The following is a 13,301-nucleotide window of genomic DNA, read 5'->3' as shown; positions in this document are numbered from 1 at the left end:
CGCGAGCTGCACTGGCTCCCCATTGGTCTCCGGACACGCTTCAAAGTGCTAGTCGTTACTTTTAAAGCCCTACATGGTTTAGGACCTGGCTACCTGCGAGACCACCTCCTGCCATTTACCTCCCAGAGACCAATTAGATCACACAGATTGGGCCTCTTCCGGGTGCCATCGGCCGGTCAATGTCGGTTGGCAGCTCCCCGGGGGAGGGCCTTCTCTGTAGCTGCTCTGGCCCTATGGAACAATCTCCCCGTAGCGATCCGGACCCTTACTATTCTTCCGGCCTTCCGTAAAGCTACTAAGACCTGGCTGTTCCGGCAGGCCTGGGGGCTGCTGATTTTATCCAGCCCCACTCTAAGCTGTATGCATGTTGTGTAATTTTAATGATTGTTTTCTTTTTAAAAAATTTTTATATGTCCCCTGTTTTATCTGTAAGCCACCCAGAGTCTCTAGGGAGTGGGCAGCATACAAATGTCAATAAACCTTGAAACCTGTCTCCCAGGGGACTTTATGCATTTCTTAAGAGATTCCTAAGGGGGCGTGCATAAGCGCACCAGTGTGCCTACCGTCCAGTGGTGGGTTTCAAAAATTTTTGGAACCTCTTCTGTAGGTATGGTGGAACCTCTTCTAACCGGTTCGGTAGATTTGACGAAGCGGTTCTACCGAACTAGTGCGAACTGGTTAGGAACCCACCTCTGCTACCGCCCCTGTCCTACTGTGCCCATCTATATATACTCATTTCATGTGTTTATGGCTACATTTTGCTTATTTTTATCCATTTATTTGTGCCATTTTTTCATGTTTCATGTTTTCCCGACTTGTTTCCTTGCACTTGTTGACAAATTTAAATAAATGAATAAATGAGTAAATGAGTAAATGAATAAATGAATGAATGAATGAATGAATGAATAAATAAATAAATTCATTCATTCATTCATTCATTCATCCATTCATTTAAATTTGTCAACAAGTGCAAGGAAATAAATAAATAAATAAATAAATAAATAAATAAATAAATAAATAAATAAATAATAAAATGTCTATGGAGATTCTCAGTCATCCTGGTCATGATTGTCCCAAAAAGTGCTTTTTCAAAAGGCAACTGGACTCCCTTGAAATAGCACCTTTGGGATTTCAAATAGTCACTAAACAAATGATTGTAAGTCAAGGACTCCCTGTAGTAGTAGTAGTAGTAGTAGTAGTAGTAGTAGTAGTAGTAACAATAACAATAATAATAACAAAAACAATAATAACAATAATAATAACAATAACATTGCAATGCCAGGTGATGCACGAATTGAAGATAAACAACAAGAAAAAAAAATCACAAAATACCGGGACTTGCAAATTGAAGTTGAGTGACTGTGGAAAAAGAAATCGTTTGTTGTCCCGATTGTAATTGGAGCCCTTGGAGCAATATCTAAAGGGCTACCTCGCTATTTGGAAATTCTAAATTTACCTGACTTGAACATTCTGATTCTACAAAAAACCACCCTACTTGGAACAGCTTATATCCTCCGACGTTACCTTAACAGTTCCTAGGTCCTTGGTTAGGACTCGACCTGTTGAGCTACCAACCAGCCCCAAAGGCTGTAAATCTCACCAAGGATTAACCAAATAATAATAATAATAATAATATTTGTGTTGTATTTTTGAATGTTCAGTTGACTGAGTTTCATGTTTAATGAATAAAGTATAATAATGTAGTTGTAACACAGTAACCAGATTCACAGATTGAACAATGGTTTTGTTTCACAGTGATTTATTGACTAAATAACAATTGGCCGTATTTGCATGTTAACACCCATCCCCCTGCTAGGAAAATGAGATATTTTAAGAAATATTAAAAGGGCAGAATATTTCTCCTAAAAGGGAGGCAGAAATCCACCCCTCCTCCCACCACCTTTTTCAATGGGCCATTAAGGCCCGGGCCAGCCTATTCTACATAACAAAGATCTACCTCCTTCAGGCAGAGCCATAGTAGGAATTGCCCAAAGCTCTTTCATTACATCATCACCTAGCAAGAGTCAACCAAGCCTGGGACTCAAAGACAACCTACAGAGTTACCCCTGCATGGCCCCATGGGAGTCTGACAATCAATCAGAATACAAGTTCAAATTTAAAGCCCAAACAGAGGGTATAAATCTATCTCTATCTCTCACCCATGTGGCTTTTTGCCCAGGATCTCAAACCAGGTGATCCTGTCCACCATTAAAACCATTTTTTCAAACAGCCACCATTGTTTCCAGTGTCTTGCACTCCCACTTGAAACTGAACCCAGATAGACATTTCATCCAACCCGCCATGTTAAGTCACAAACCACACTAAGCCATAAACTTTGCTGGTATACAGAGTGAGAAATCTACAGGACAACACAATTATTGTTTGTAGTCCTAATGTCACAACATAATGAGGTTTTTCAGAATCAGGGCCCAAACTACAGAAAAAAAGAATATTAGGGATCTGTAACAACGGTAGGGTGCCTATGCTAGCTTGCAGAAATCCAGATGCTCTCTAGATGGCAACAATTAGTTTATTGTCATTCTTTGATGATATTTAATTTAAAGGTCATTTCATGGACCAGATATGATTGCCCTAGCTCTGTGAGGGCAAAACCTATGGCTCCCGGTCAGTAGTGGGTTTCAAAAACTTTTAGAACCTCTTTTGTAGGTGTGGCCTGCTTTGTGGGAGTGGCTTGCCAGCCATGTGACTGGGTGGGAGTGGCTTGCCAGCCATGTGATGGGGTGGAGTGGGTGGCTTGCCAGCCATGTGACCAAGTGGGAGTGGCTTGGCAGTCATGTGACTGGATAGGCGTGGCCAACTTGTAAAATGTGGGGAAACTCACTTAACAATGCTTGCTTAGCAACCAAAATGTTGGCTCAGAAACTCTGGCATTTGAATCATGCAAGTCTTAAAGCTGCCAAGTTACAAGACCCTTGCACCCCTAACCCTTTAGAAGAAAAAACCCCCAGGGGTGTTCAAACTTGACAGCTTTAAGGCTTGTGGACTTCAACTCCCAGAATTCCTCCTCTTGTTCTTCATCTTGATGATGTGCAGCGGGCGGGGGGAGGGAGCTGGAACCGGTTCTAAATGGCACTGTAGATTTGTGGAACCTCTTCTAGAGAAGAGGTTAGAACTGGCAAGAACCCACCCCTGTACACGTGCCACAGCTGTGCGGAGCCCTCTCTGCAGGCATGCAAGCCATTGCCTAGCTCAGCTCCACTGTACATGCGCGTGCGCCTCCCGCTAGCTAGCTGAGTTTTAGGTTTTTAGGCTTTTTTATGTGCAAGGGGGAAGTGGGGTCATGCACGCATGCACGGGGCAGGGGGAGCAATGCCCCCCTCCGTGCCCCGATTTTGGTCCCAGGAGGCTTCAGGGAGGCATGCTAGACCCAAAACGGGCTGGGAGGGGGAATCGCTTGTTTATTTGCAGGGGGCGTCCCGTGTGCATGTGCAGGAGGCAGGGCCTGTGGTGTCTGTGTGTGTGTCGTGCCCATTGCATTATGGGTGTGTTGCTTTTGGCATGTGAGGAGAAAATGGTTAACCATCTCTGCCCTAGTTAAACCTAATCCAGGGTTTGTTTGTTTTTTTGTCTTTAGCTTCTTAGCTAGCTACTTATTCATACCTCAAATGCTATCCTAGAAAGGAAGTGAATCTGGAGAGGAAGAATCCGGAAGACATTAACTTTATTGCTCACCGACAAGCAAATGCCATCCTTAGTATGTAAAGCAAAGCAAATGGCCACGTTTTAATTTTTTTACAGGGAGTCCTCGAGTTAAGACCGCAATTGAGCCCAGCATTCCTGTTGCTGAGTGAAACCTTGGTTAAGTGAGTTTTGCCCCACTTTACATCTTTCTTGCCACAGTTGTTAAGCGGACCACTTGCGGTTATTAAGTTAGTAACATGGTTGATCAGTGAATCTGGCTTCCGCATTGACTTTTCTTGTCGGAAGGTCGCAAAAAGGGATCGCACGACCCCCAAGACTTTGAAACCGTCATAAACACGAGTCAGTTGCCAAGCGTCTGAATTTTGATCAAATGACCACGGAGTTGCTGCAACGGTCGTTAAGAAAAATGGTCACATGTCACTTTTTTTCAGTGCCGTTGTAACTTTGAACGGTCACTAAAAGTTGTAAGTCAAGGACTAGCTGGATTCTCTATTGCTGCAAAGACTTAGGATCTATTAGACTAAGTTTAGGATCATTTCTCCATTCTACAAGTAATCTTCCTGTTACAGAAACGCAGTGCTCCTGAACCTCAGCATCTTTTAAGAGATGTGGACTTTGACTCCAAGAATTCCATAGCTGGCATGCTTTGTAAACCATGATTCATGGCTTACTACAGTGTTTCTCCACCTTGGTCACTTTAAGAAGCGTGGACTTCAACTCCCAGAATTCCACAGCTGGCATGCTTTGTAAAACATGATTCATGACTTACTACAGTGTTTCTCAACCATAGCCACTTGTAGAGGCATAGACTTCAACTCCCAGAATTCCACAGTCGGCATGCTTTGTAAACCATGATTCATGACTTACTACAGTGTTTCTCAACCATAGCCACTTGTAGAGGCCTGGACTTTAACTCCCAGAATTCCACAGCCGGCAAGCTTTGGAAACCATGATTCATGGCTTACTAGAGTGTTTCTCAACCATGGCCACTTGGAGAAGCATGGACTTCAACTCCCAGAATTCCACAGCCGGCATGCTTTGTAAACCATGATTCATGGCTTACTAGAGTGTTTCTCAACCGTGGCCACTTAAAGAATTGTAGACTTCAACTTCCAGAATTCCACAGCTACCATGCTTTGTAAACCACGATTCCTTGCTTACTAGTGTTTCTCAACCGTAGCCACTTGTAGAGGCGTGGACTTTAACTCCCAGAATTCCACAGCTGGCAAGCTTTGGAAACCATGATTCATGACTTACTACAGTGTTTCTCAACTGTAGCCACTTGAAGAGGCGTGGACTTCAACTCCCAGAATTCCACAGCTACCATGCTTTGTAAACCATGATTCCTGGCTTACTGGTGTTTCTCAACCGTAGCCACTTAAAGAAGCATAGACTTCAACTCCCAGAATTCCACAGCCGGCATGCTTTGTAAACCATGATTCATGACTTACTACAGTGTTTCTCAACCATAGCCACTTGTAGAGGCCTGGACTTTAACTCCCAGAATTCCACAGCCGGCAAGCTTTGGAAACCATGATTCAAGGCTTACTACAGTGTTTCTCAACCATGGCCACTTGGAGAAGCGTGGACTTCAACTCCCAGAATTCCTCAGCCGGTATGCTTTGTAAACCATGATTCATGGCTTACTAGAGTGTTTCTCAACCGTGGCCACTTAAAGAATTGTAGACTTCAACTCCCAGAATTCCACAGCTACCATGCTTTGTAAACCACAATTCCTTGCTTACTAGGGTTTCTCAACCGTAGCCACTTGTAGAGGCATGGACTTTAACTCCCAGAATTCCACAGCCGGCAAGCTTTGGAAACCATGATTCATGACTTACTACAGTGTTTCTCAACCGTAGCCACTTGAAGAGGCGTGGACTTCAACTCCCAGAATTCCACAGCTACCATGCTTTGTAAACCATGATTCCTGGCTTACTAGTGTTTCTCAACCGTAGCCACTTAAAGAAGCATAGACTTCAACTCCCAGAATTCCACAGCCGGCATGCTTTGTAAACCATGATTCATGACTTATTACAGTGTTTCTCAACTGTAGCCACTTGAAGAGGCGTGGACTTCAACTCCCAGAATTCCACAGCCGGCATGCTTTGTAAACCATGATTCATGGCTTACTACTGTGTTTCTCAACTGTGGCCACTTGAAAAGGCATGGACTTCAACTCCCAGAATTCCACAGCTACCATGCTTTGTAAATCATGATTCATGGCTTACTACTGTTTCTCAACCGTAGCCACTTAAAGAATTCCACAGCCGGCATGCTTTGTAAACCATGATTCATGGCTTACTACAGTGTTTCTCAACTGTGGTCACTTGAAGAGGCGTGGACTTCAACTCCCAGAATTCCACAGCCACCATGCTTTGTAAACCACGATTCCTTGCTTACTAGTGTTTCTCAACCGTAGCCACTTACCACAGCCGGCATGCTTTGTAAACCATGATTCATGGCTTACTACAGTGTTTCTCAACTGTGGTCACTTGAAGAGGTGTGGACTTAAAACTCCCAGAATTCCACAGCCACCATGCTTTGTAAACCATGATTCATGGCTTATTACAGTGTTTCTCCACCTTGGTGATTTGGAGAAGCGTGGACTTCAACTCCCAGAATTCCCCTCCCAGCATGGCTGACTGAGGTCCACCACACCTCTTCAGGTAGCCAAGGTTGAGAACCTTTGCCTTAGCACATTACACAATCTCAACCTACGATGGTTTATTCCCTAATCTGCGGCTTAAACCTTTGCGGGAAATCCGGTCTCTATCTGTCCCATCCCATAATATGTCCTTCCATCTAGCCAGGCTGCCTTGCGCTCCCCTTTGGCCCATTCCCCAAACAGCGGGAGCCAGGGACCACTTTATTTCTCCCATGAAGTTCGCAATAACCAATTTCGTTGTATTTAAGTACAATGACAATAAAGATTATACTTAATAGACACTGTCCGAGCCGCAGAGGCTGATGGGAGCTGAAGTCCTAGCGTAAGGGAGGCTGCCTTAGTCATTAGGCGGTTGGCACTGGCGTTGCCATAGCAGCAAGAAAGCCGTCTCTCAACCAACTTCCGGCTTTTCCCACCGAAGTCGGCCGCGTCGCTATAGGCACGCGTGGCTGGAAAACCCTGGAGGCTCGAATAGGCGGCGCGAAAGGCTTACCATAGAGATGAGGGGTTGGAGAGACTCTAGGGAGGGTTTCCGCTTCCGTCTCGCGGCCGCTTCCGGGTTTGGGCGTGATGGAGTCGGTCCTGAGCGAAGTGGTGGCGTCGGAGGACCTAAAAGTGAGTGACCCCTGCCTGGTCCTGAACCAGCGTGGCCGAGGGAAGTCTCCGAGTTCAGGAGCGTTCTACCTTTGGTTGCTAAGATAGAAAACGAGGGGAGTGGGGGGTGGAATGTTAGGTGTCCCTTTCCAGCCACTCCCTCCCGGGGGAAATTCTGGGCTTGGGATCCAGCAGGGCTATTTATTTAACATATATCATAAATAGAATGGGATGGGATGGGATTGGGAATGGGAAGGGGAATTGGGATAGCATAGGATAGTATAAAAGAATAAAATGGAATGGAGTTGGGAATGGGATAGGGATAAGAATAGGATAGGATAGAAGAATAGAATGGGATGAGATGGGATGGGATAGGAATAGGATAGGATAGAAGACTAGAATGGGATGAGTTGGGAATGGGATAGGAATAGGATAGAATAGAATAGAAGAATAGAATGGGATGAGATGGGAATGGGATAGGAATAGGATAGGATAGGAGAATAGAGTGAGATGGAATGGGAATGGGATAGGAATAAGATAGGATAGGGTAGAAGAATAGAATGGGATGGGAATGGGATAGGGATAGGATAGGAGAATAGAATAGGATTGAGAATGGATTGGGAATGGAATGGATTGGGATAGGAATAGGACAGGATAGAAGAATAGAATGGATGGAATGGGATAGGGATAGGATAGAAGAATAGAATGGATGGAATGGGAATGGAATAGGATAGGATAGAAGAATGGAATGGAATGGGGAATGGGAATATAGAATATAGAATAGAATTCTTTATTGGCCAAGTGTGATTGGACACACAAGGAATTTTTCTTTGCTCACAATGTACATAAGGAAAATAAAATACATTCATCGAATAAAAAGATACCACAGTGATAGTTAAGGTTATTAAAAAGCTATCAAATTGTACTAGGAAACAAATAGAAACAATATAAATTGTAAGGATACAAGCAACATGGTTATAGTCATAAGTGGGAAGAGATAGGTACTAGGAAGGCTGAGAAGAATAATAGTAATACAATATTAGTAATACTTTGACCGTGCTGTGGGAATTAGTTGCTTAGCAGAGTGATGGCATTCGGGGGAGGGGGGGGAACTGTCCTTGTGTCTAGGTGTTCTGGGGTGCAGTGCCCTATAGCGTCGTTTTGAGGGCAGAATTGGAACAAGGATGTGATGTAAATGGGCTAGAAATATATGTTAGCGTTTCTTCTACATTAATAAAGCACAATAAAATATAAATGTTTAAAAGGTATTATTTTCAAAAGTTCCAGCAGGGCTATCTTGCTCGGTTCGTCATTAGACTCGACTAGATGTCCTCATGGGTATCTCTTTGCCTAACCTTATAAGGCTTGCAAATGTCCTTTATTCCTTTCTGTTGAATTCCTCCTCCTCCTCCTCTTCTTTTTCTTCTTCCTCTCCTCCTCCTCCCTTCTTCTTCTTCTTCTTCTTCTTCTTTTTCTTCTTCTTCTTCTTCTTCTTTTTCTTCCTCTCCTCCTCCTCTTTCTCCTCCTCCTCCTCTTCCTTCCATTTTGATTTACAAGTAGGCCTCATCTTACAACAGGTCATTTAGTGACAGTTCAAAGTTAAGACAGCAGAGCAAAAAGTGGCACCACCATTTTCCACACTTAACGACCACTGCAGCGTCCCCGTGTTCCCATGATCAAAATCCAGGTGCTTGGCAACTGACTCATATTTAATGACACTTGCGGTGTTACTGAGGCCATGCGAACACTTTTTGTGACCTTTTGGCAAGCAAAGTCAATGGAAAAGCAAGATTCGCTTAACAACTGTGTTAGTAATTTAATAGTGATTAACAACCATGGGAAGAAAGGTCATAAAATGGACCAAAATTCACAACTGTCTCGCTTAGCAATAAAAGTTTTGAGCTCAATTGTGGTCGTAGGTCGAGGACTACCTGTATTTCCCACTGGGTACCATTTGTGTTTGCTGTGCAAGAAAGCATGGGATATATCCTAATTATATTAATATATTTTATTTTAATATATTCTTGCTGTACGGGTGCGATAAGTGAGAAGAAATCTGATGTGAATTGAGGGGCTGGCCCTAAATCCTTTACAACTTGTAGGAAGGACAGAATAGACTCTTAAGCATATTAATTTATTTAATATTAATACTCTTAAGCATATTAATTTATTCCATTTATTTATTTATTGGGTTTTAATCCCACCTTTATTTCTCTGTAAACAACTCAAGGCGGCAAACATACAAAATACAGACGGTCCTCAACTTACAACAGTTTATTTAGTGACCATTCAAAATGACAACAGCACTGAAAAAAGTAAACTTGTGACCTTTTTTCACACTTACGACCATTTCTCACACTTACGACCTTTCCAGCATCCCCATGGTCATATGATCAAAATTCAGGCGCTTGGCAATGGGTTCATATTTATGACAGTTGCAGTGTTCCAGGGGGTCACTTTTTGTTACCTTTTGAGAAGCAAAATCAATGGGGAAGCCAGATTCACTTAACGACCATGTTACTAACCTACTAAATGCAACGGTTCACTTAACAACCGTGGCAAGAAAAGTCGTAAAATGGGGCAGAACTCACTTAACAAGCGTTTCACTTAGGAACATAAATGTTGGGCTCAATTGTGGTCATAACGCAAGGACTACTGAACTAGCAACCTCTTCAGCAAAGGTCAGTGACTTACATTTCCATGATCAAACCTGCTTCCCCCCCCCCCCCCGCCGGCCTGGAACTACCGTATTCCCCCGAAAATATGTCAGGGTCTTATTTTCTTTTGACCCCCGAAATAAGCACCTTGCCTTATTTTTGGGGAGGTCTTATTATTTTTGAGGTGCAGGAGGTGGCGAGCGTGGTCACCTCATGGCTGTTGCTGTGCCGCAATATTTTCTGGGAGGGCTTATTTTAGCGCATGCGCTCAAAAGCTCGATTGGGATTATTATCCGGGGAGGTCTTATTTTTCAGGGAAACAGGGTAGAAAAAGAAAAAAAATGCATTTTAAGCAAGTGGAGATGGACAAAGGATTCTTCCTTTTGCCTCAAAATTGTCACGCTGAGGCTAGGCTAGAAATACTGTGCTGGGATAGTTACACTGATCTTTAAATGCCTGTTTATTATTATTATTATTTCTCATCTCTAAATAAAAGCTTTATGTAAGATATTTAAAAATTAATGATGATAAAGATAAAACAACCAGATCAAAAGAGAAAAGAGCCAAATAAATTGATACATCGGAAAAAAGAAATGGGGACACAGTGCATTTTACCTTATTAAATAATCAAATGATAAAGGAGCAAATAAAATATCCCTTTGGATGAAGTTAGAAATGAATTAGTGAAAAACTAACAACTGTAAATAGATACCTATATGATTTTTGTAGCAAGTCTACTTTCTAACAACTTTATATCCCCACATCATTAAAACTAAACACATCCCTCTAATGGTTGAGATTACACCATAATGTATACGTGGCAGGTATGGTGCAAAAAAATGATGTCCAAATTCTCTTGGCTCTTGAATTTCAGCATGGTGCAATTGAAAAAAGTATTTCCGAGCCGTGTTTGGTTCCTTCAATCATCCCTGCTAGACATTTATACACATATTTTCTTTTTATACTTGCTTTTTTTTCTCAAGAAGTTGCTAACTGCTTAATTATATGAGTGAAACTTCTGCATGGCTGCCATCTCCTTCCTACCTGTTGCAAAGGAGTTAGGGCCAAACTGCCAATTTATTGTTGGATTTTTCCTCATTGACAGGACTGGGGCAACTAGTCAATTGTGATGGCGAACCAATGACCTGTGTGCCAGAAGTGGCACGCGGAGCCATCTCTCTGGGCACGCCAGCTGTTGCCCATTGCTCTTCCGGGTTCCGGCACGTGCATTCACACCAGAAACCCGGAGAGCAGACAGCATTGTTCTTCTGGTTTTCTCCCACACCCTCACACACGGGTGCTCCCATTTTGGCACTTGGTGCAGAAAAAGTTCACCAACACTGCCTGAGAATATGTACCTTATTGCAGTGGCGCCCAATCTTTGTTGCTTGGCGGCCTGGCTGGGCTAGCGGGGGGAAGAGGGGAACCGGGCTACGCAAGCAGCGGGCCTGCCTGCAGCCATGCACAGCTCAACTTGTACATGTTGTGCTGTGTGCCTGTGTGCACGCATGGGTGTTTACAAATTGAACCTTGCAAAATAAATTGAAGCGCCATAGGTCTCTCCTGAGTTCATTAGCAACCAAATGAAAATAATAAATACGTGTGTCACTATTAGGGGTCAAAAGTAATGTCATTTCATAGTGCCCAGAAGACATTTGAAAGTCACCTGGATTTCTTCCTGTGAGGTTCGGGATTTCTTCTTAATCACATTAAACATCTAGTTTAATGAAAAGAAGGACCAGGGGAGACATGATAGCAGTCTTCCAGTATCTCAGGGGTTGCCACAAAGAAAAGGGAGTCAAGCTATTCTCCACGGCACCTGAGGGTAGGACAAGAAGCAATGGGTGGAAACTAATCAAGGAGAGAAGCAACTTAGAACTAAGGAGAAATTTCCTGTCAGTTAGAACAATTAATCAGTGGAACAGCTTGCCTCCAGAAGTTGTGAATGCCCCAACACTGGAAGTCTTTAAGAAGATGTTGCATAGCCATTTGTCTGAAATGGTATTGTGTTTCCTGCCTAGGCAGGGGGTTGGACTAGAAGACCTCCAAGGTCCCTTCCAACTTTGTTATTCTATTCTAGCATGCATGCACCGAAAACCACAAGAACAGCTAGCAACGCCACCAGGGGTGGGTTTCAATTTTTTTTACTACCGGTGGGTGTGGCTAGATGGGGGCATGTAACTGAGTGGGTGTGGCCAACGTCACTCACGCACACTTAGTCACATGACCCACTCACCAAGCCATGCCCACCAAAACGGTGATGAAAGGTTTTGACCAGGGGAGAGAGGGGGGCTCCAGCTTCGTCAGAGCTAAGGGAGTGCTTAGAAACTACCCAGTAAGAAGAAAATGTTTTCTGTTCTATTGTATTTACATCTAAGTTAATGAAAGGAAAAGTATAGGATCCTCCCCCCACACATGCGTGCTATGCATGCGACCCCCCACACATGTGCGCAAGACCCCCACCCCCTGTGCATGCGCGGCAGAGACTCAAAGACTTACTGGCCGGTTGAAGGCATCCACAGCGGAGCTGAACTGGGGCGAAGGCTCGTGTGCCATCAGAGAGGCTCTGCGTGCCACCTCTGCCATGCGTGCTATAGATTCTCCATCACAGGTACATACAATAGACAAAAATGTTTAGCGTTAGGCTACTTTTCAGAAGAGATTCTGGCAGCTTAATTATCTCACTACAGTCTAAGTAAAAAAGGTGACAGGTGCAATCATTGCATCTGGAAACTCAAGAATATGCTTCTTGGTGCCTTCCAAACATTTTGTATTTCATTTACTGGTAAGATTTATATCCCAGCTTTTCTCCATGGAGTTAAGATGATCTGCGTACTTTCTGTTTCTCTAAATCAGGGGTCCTTAAACTTTTTAAACAGGGGGCCAATCACAGGCTCTCAGGCTGTTGGGGGGGGGGAAGCGGATGGGCCAGGCGGGCATGACTAAGTGGGCGTGGCTGGGTGGGTCATGTGACACCATGGCCAATTTAGCAGCCCATTAAACAATACACACAAATTAAATTTTAATTTGTTTTGCTCCTGGGGGCGTTTTAGTTGCTTTTGTTTGCATGTTGCTCTTTTGGCTGACTTTTCAGGGGGGAGCGCAGCCAGGGGGGGAGCACAGGGGGGGGTTGTGCGTGGGTGTGCCACATCCATTATGCTATGTGTGTGACCCCCAGCGTGCAGGTGCCCGCTCCCCCCTGCTTTCGGCGAGCTTTTTTTGCCCTTCCCAGGCTCCAGAGACTTTCTAGGAGCCTGGGGAAGGCAGAAACAGCCTCCGCCCCCTCGAGGCCCTCCGGAGGCTTCAGGAGCTTTCCTGAAGCCTCCGGAGCATGAAAAAACAGCCCTACGAGCAAACCGGAAGTCAGTTCTGAAGGCTCCTGAAGGCTCCGGAGGGTGAAAAACGGCCTCAAAAGAAGGCCAAAGTCAGCATGAGCGCTGGAGTTGACAGGGCAATGCCTCGCGTGCCCTAACAAATGACTTCGCAGTTGTTTAGGAGTCTGTGGTCCACTTTAGGAAACTCAGTTTTTCAGCAATTCTTCTCAGCCCCAAGGAGCTCACAATCAACAAGTCTCTCTCCCTCTCTCTGGGCCCGTTTTTTGGCCTCCTGAGGTGTCTGTGCACCACATTTTTCACCTCCCCACCCTCCAGAACGTCTCTGTAGGCCAAAATTGTTGGCCTTACTTTCAGTTCCAGCCTGTGGGGCTCGCAAAAGAGCCG

At 44.2% G+C, this 13,301-nt stretch overlaps 1 protein-coding gene across 1 annotated transcript in view; it reads left to right on the top strand.

Moving 5' to 3' along the window:
• Positions 1-6,849: 6,849 nt before the first annotated feature.
• FIS1 (fission, mitochondrial 1) overlaps positions 6,850-13,301 on the top strand; it is a 30,264-nt gene continuing 23,812 nt past the window's right edge. Inside the window, exon 1 of the mRNA XM_087714164.1 lies at positions 6,850-6,946. Coding sequence (XP_087570290.1) covers positions 6,902-6,946 — 45 coding nt within the window. The 5' untranslated portion in view covers positions 6,850-6,901. The remainder of the gene's footprint in view (positions 6,947-13,301) is intronic.

This window comes from Thamnophis sirtalis, unplaced genomic scaffold, assembly GCF_051295495.1.
Source record: "Thamnophis sirtalis isolate CommonGarterSnake01/CBP01778 unplaced genomic scaffold, rThaSir2_p1.2 scaffold_4, whole genome shotgun sequence".
Classification (NCBI taxonomy): Eukaryota; Metazoa; Chordata; class Lepidosauria; order Squamata; family Natricidae; genus Thamnophis; species Thamnophis sirtalis.
This window is presented reverse-complemented; position numbering and strand designations above follow the sequence as displayed.